This window comes from Acanthochromis polyacanthus, chromosome 10 (genome assembly GCF_021347895.1).
Source record: "Acanthochromis polyacanthus isolate Apoly-LR-REF ecotype Palm Island chromosome 10, KAUST_Apoly_ChrSc, whole genome shotgun sequence".
Lineage (NCBI taxonomy): Eukaryota > Metazoa > Chordata > Actinopteri > Pomacentridae > Acanthochromis > Acanthochromis polyacanthus.
In genome coordinates, this window is record NC_067122.1 from 15539725 (window position 1) to 15544492 (window position 4768).

Sequence of the window (4768 nt, forward strand, 5' to 3'; positions counted from 1 at the left end):
TAGTTTTCTGAGCTCCATTCTGATCTAAACATCTGCAGTGTCTTCAACTTTTAATCTAACCGGTCTTTTTAACTGTTTAATCCTCCATTCTTTTATTCTGCCGTGTTTGATGATATACAAATATACATACATGTACTCCAGAGGAAATCCCCAGTGGCCTTTAGTGCGTGTTGATGTTGACACACTAGTTTTTCCAGCCTGTGGTTTTCTCTGAACAAACACACAACTAATAGTGAGTCTGTGCAAACATAGATTTTGTACTTTGGAGTGACGGTCCAGTGTGTGTCTGTCAGGATGTCACAGAAGGTTGGAATGGCACTGGTCTCTTTGTTTCTTTTGTTTCTGGACTTTCAGCTGGGCTCCGGAGGTATTATGAGATTTTTTTGTGATGCTCGTAAATAATTGCTGTCCAGCTTGAGGTTTGTTTTAGTTGTGAAACCTTCCCAGTCTTACTTAGTTCTTGTGGTATTGTAAGCAGATGTGAAGGGTACTTTTTATTTTTTCGTATAAAAAAAGGAATGTCTATAATCTATATATGTGTTGTCATGACCGGTGAAATGAAAACTCTGTGTTCTGTCCCTTTGTTTCACTCCAGCTCCTGCTCCGGCTGCAGGTCCGGTGTTTCTCTCCGGTCATGCTGCCGACAGCGTTCTGCGAAGACACAAACGTTACAACACTGGTGTGTTTGAGGAGTTCCTGCAGGGCAACTTGGAGAGAGAATGTATAGAGGAAGTATGTGACCTGGAAGAAGCCAGAGAGACCTTTGAGAACGATGAAAAGACGGTGAATATTTGTTTAATTTGGTGTTAATTTCCACATATCATCTTCTTTGTTGGCTGCATTTATCAGTGGCTTTACTCTGTATTGTAGATGGAGTTCTGGGCAGGATATATAGGTATGTTTAATGACTTTTCCTTGGAATAATTGTGTCTGTGGTTACATCCGAATGTTGACCCATGCTTATTATATTACCATTGCAATTTAGGACCTCTCATCATTACTAATTTTGAAGCTAAATTAGATAAGGCCTGTGCATCATCTTGCAACAGAGGCATGCACAAAGGTTGCTTTTATACAGAGAATGTTGTTTGATGACTGTGTTTGCATTTCCTCAGATGGAAATCAGTGTACGTCAAACCCATGTCTGAATGAGGGGTCATGTAAAGACCAAGTTGGCTTCTACACCTGCACATGTGTGTCTGGATTTACTGGCAGAAACTGTGAGATTGGTAAGTGAATGTCCAGTGGCTGGAATGTAAAATGTGATAAAACTTTTTTTTTCGCTACATGACCCAAATTTGCCAAGATATATGATATCGCACTTCATCAGATCACAGTCTCAAAGGATAAACAGCCAGATGCCTCTTTTTTTGTTCTCCTTGCTGCTAAATTAAATCAGTTACACACACACACAGTGTCTGTCTGGTTTTAGATCCCAAAATTAGATTGTTTTTCTTTTATGGATATTCTAAAAACAGCCGTTAAAATGGCCTCTCTGTGAGCAGCATTTACCTGAAATACACTTTTTTTTAAACACGATTGGTACCTTTTGAAGGAAGGTATTTCAAGTCCATCTTAAAATAACAATCATTAGCCCATATGGGCAGTGAAACAAGTTTTGCTAGCTCGAATTATTCCTCCAGTTCAAACTGGTTTGTAAGAGATTCATTTTAAATGCGTTTCCAGTCAGTCAAGTGTTGGGGAATAAAATTCACTAAAGTTCTGTGCGAAATTACATTCTAGAGATTCTCTGAAGAAAATACAAGTCATCAGAGTTTGTGGATGTCCCCTAGAGTTACAATTCTTTCACTGTGTAACTATTCCTCTGTGATTTAAGAAGAAGGAACTCATCTTTTCATGAGACGGGTACATAGACAAGCTTTTCCAAAAGTTTCAGATACACTCCCACACTGTTGAACTTGGAAAATACTTTTATGCCTCCATGTCTACAAAAATAAATGGACACAATAAACAGGACACATTGGTTCATGATCCTGGTAATAGATATTAATATTCATACATTTCCCACATTGTCCAGTGCTGGATAAGTAACCCCTACAGATAAGACAGTGTGCAAAGACAGTCTGAAAGTTTTGTTTCTAATCCTTCACTACAACTCAACTTGCGTCAGACAAAACAACATTTTGTCAAGACTGTAATTTTGGATGAAGCCCACTTGTTTTACCTCCTCATCTTAAAGCCTCATTCAAGCTTCAGATACCATTTGAAATGCTGTTGATTTTATTCTCATGACTAACATTGGAAACACGTTAAGAAGGCATTTTTAAAAAACTGCAGAAACTGTATCCTTATATACCCATATAATACAGGTTGAAAAACAACGCGTGCACTGAATTGTGAGAACGTGTCATTTTACATATTCATTCAGGGGATAGTTTTGAATCAATTATTATATATTTGTTTCTTCTTTCAGTTGTAGCCAGAAGATGTGATGTTGATAACGGAGATTGTATGCATTTCTGTGAGTCAATGGGAACCTTTGGAGCGAAATGTTCCTGTGCGACAGGATACAAGCTGATGCGGGACGGATTCAGCTGTGAAGCAGAAGGTATCTGTGTATTCTTAATGAATTCTCACCCAAATATGGTAAGAATGGCTCTCAGTCCTCTTTTGTCACATCAACAGTTGAATTCCCGTGTGGCAGAAGGGCCCTGACAACAGCAGCAAGCACAATATTTTCAAGGTCTCTGCTCAACTATGGGAATTCCAGCCTTGAGAACGCCACTTCAACGACCACCACCACATCCCCTCCCTCAACTCCGGCCAGTACCACTGAGAATTATGAGGCCGTAAATGATACTGAGGTCGACACAGAGTTCTTCTTTCAGCGGCCACCTCGGCCTTTTAAACGCATCGTTGGTGGTCAGGACGTCGTTCCAGGAGAAATCCCGTGGCAGGTAATGTGGGGAGGTGCAAGAGTGTAATGCATGTAGGGAGTTTGTTAAACAGAGCCCATGAGGGAAAAGGAACAGCTGTAAAATGTTCATTTTCCTTGCAGCTATTCACAGCTCTTTTCTCCCTCTTTTATTCAGGTAGCCTTGGTAGCACATCCCAGCGGTCAGTTATTCTGTGGGGGCTCCATTCTCAGCGAACGCTGGATTATTACTGCTGCTCATTGCCTGGTGGAGGCACAAGGCTCCTTCTCAGTCAGAGTGGGTAAGATTCACAGAATACACATGATGGAAGAAGCCCTGTTTGAAATGGAGTGTGTAAGAACTAGCTATTTTGATAGCACATAAATTATTTAAATCAAGCAAATAAAAAGATAACTAAATTAAGATGGTTTTAGTTTCTAAATTGTGGGATTTGCTGCATTTCTTCATCTTATGTAATGGCAACTGAACGACTTTTGGTTTCTACTGGGTCTTTTACAATTTTCTTGCAGTTTCTAGGCCAATTAATGATTTGCTTAATGAATGTAGTCCTGGTGTAGTTTTTTTGTATCAGACAATTTCTTATAACTAAATACATTTAGCATTTCACGCAACTGTTTTGCATTTTTCTTCAGTACATCCATTTCAATTGTTTTATTGAAAACAACTCTGACTACAGGGGAGCACAACATCTACATCAACGAGGGCACAGAGCAGGATTACGAAGTGTTGGAGGAGCACGTACACCCACGCTACAATGCTACTGTGAGCTTGTACAACCATGACATCGCCCTGGTGTATCTCAAAACCCCCATCACCTTCTCCAAAACAGTGCGACCTGTCTGCATAGGCCCCAAGGCTTTCACCGAGGCTTTAGTGAAGGGGTCCTCCCCAGCTACAGTCAGTGGCTGGGGACGAACTCGCTTCCTCGGATCCACGGCCAGCACCCTACAAAAAGTCGAAGTTCCCTTCACAGATCGGACAGAATGTAAACACAGCAGCAGTGCCAGGATCACTCCTGTCATGTTCTGTGCTGGATACTATGATGAGGCCAAGGACGCCTGTCAGGGCGACAGCGGAGGTCCTCACACAAACAGCATGCATGACACATGGTTTCTGACAGGCATCGTGAGCTGGGGGGAGGAATGTGCAAAGGAGGGGAAATATGGCGTCTACACGCGGCTGTCTCTTTATTACCGCTGGATAAATCATGTGATGGGATTAACCAAACACAGGCTGGCAGTTGATCTGGAAGATCCTGACCCTTAAATTTAAAGATGAGAGATTTTGAAAATAGAAATGCATTGCATGTCAAATACCATGAATGTTACAAAATAGGAAGATGCTTTTTATCTGCATGCTACAAGAATTTGCAGCCAGTCAATGAAGTCTAACATGACTGATCGTTCAGAAGAAACTCGCATACCTGAGCAGTCAGGCTTCTACTTTTTGTTGTAAAAAAGATGCATGTGGTAGAAGTAGTTTCATGTTTCAGACAGATGTGTGAAAAGAACATACTTAAGTAATTTACACTGATTGTATCAATTCTACCATAAAGTTAACTAAGCACAGAAGCAAATTACTTCATAAAGAATACATGAATATGCTTGTAAAGTTTTAAAGAGAGTTTCATGATTTAATATGTTCTTTCATACTGTGTTAAATAAACAGTACAAAAACACCAAATTCAAGTCATGAATTCAGTGCACTGACTGTGTGCAGCTACTCAAAACGCATCACTCCCATCTGCTGGAAGTGGAATCTTTTTAAGGTAGTGGTGTTTAATGTCAGAAAATCAAAACAGATCTTTGCAAACCCAGGCTTCAAATTACATACAACCATGACACCAAAAAGCTCTTGAAAAGAAGAAGAAG

The 4768-nt window shown here is 40.3% G+C and overlaps 1 protein-coding gene across 1 annotated transcript; it reads left to right on the forward strand.

Annotated features, from left to right (window-relative positions):
- Positions 1–241: 241 nt before the first annotated feature.
- f9a (coagulation factor IXa) lies at positions 242–4580 on the forward strand. The gene is made up of 8 exons (XM_022194907.2): positions 242–367; positions 596–783; positions 871–895; positions 1116–1229; positions 2435–2569; positions 2647–2918; positions 3054–3177; positions 3574–4580. Exons 1-8 carry the CDS (start codon positions 295–297, stop codon positions 4161–4163), a joined length of 1521 nt encoding a protein of 506 aa, XP_022050599.1. The 5' UTR covers positions 242–294; the 3' UTR covers positions 4164–4580.
- Positions 4581–4768: the final 188 nt, after the last annotated feature.

Excerpts from the sequence above, each read along its gene's own strand:
- f9a (XM_022194907.2), top strand. The coding sequence starts at position 295 with ATGTCACAGAAGGTTGGAATGGCACTGGTCTCTTTGTTTCTTTTGTTT. Across the intron at positions 784-870 it reads TTGAGAACGATGAAAAGACG|ATGGAGTTCTGGGCAGGATA; the intron begins GTGAATATTTGT and ends TCTGTATTGTAG. Across the intron at positions 896-1,115 it reads GTTCTGGGCAGGATATATAG|ATGGAAATCAGTGTACGTCA; the intron begins GTATGTTTAATG and ends GCATTTCCTCAG.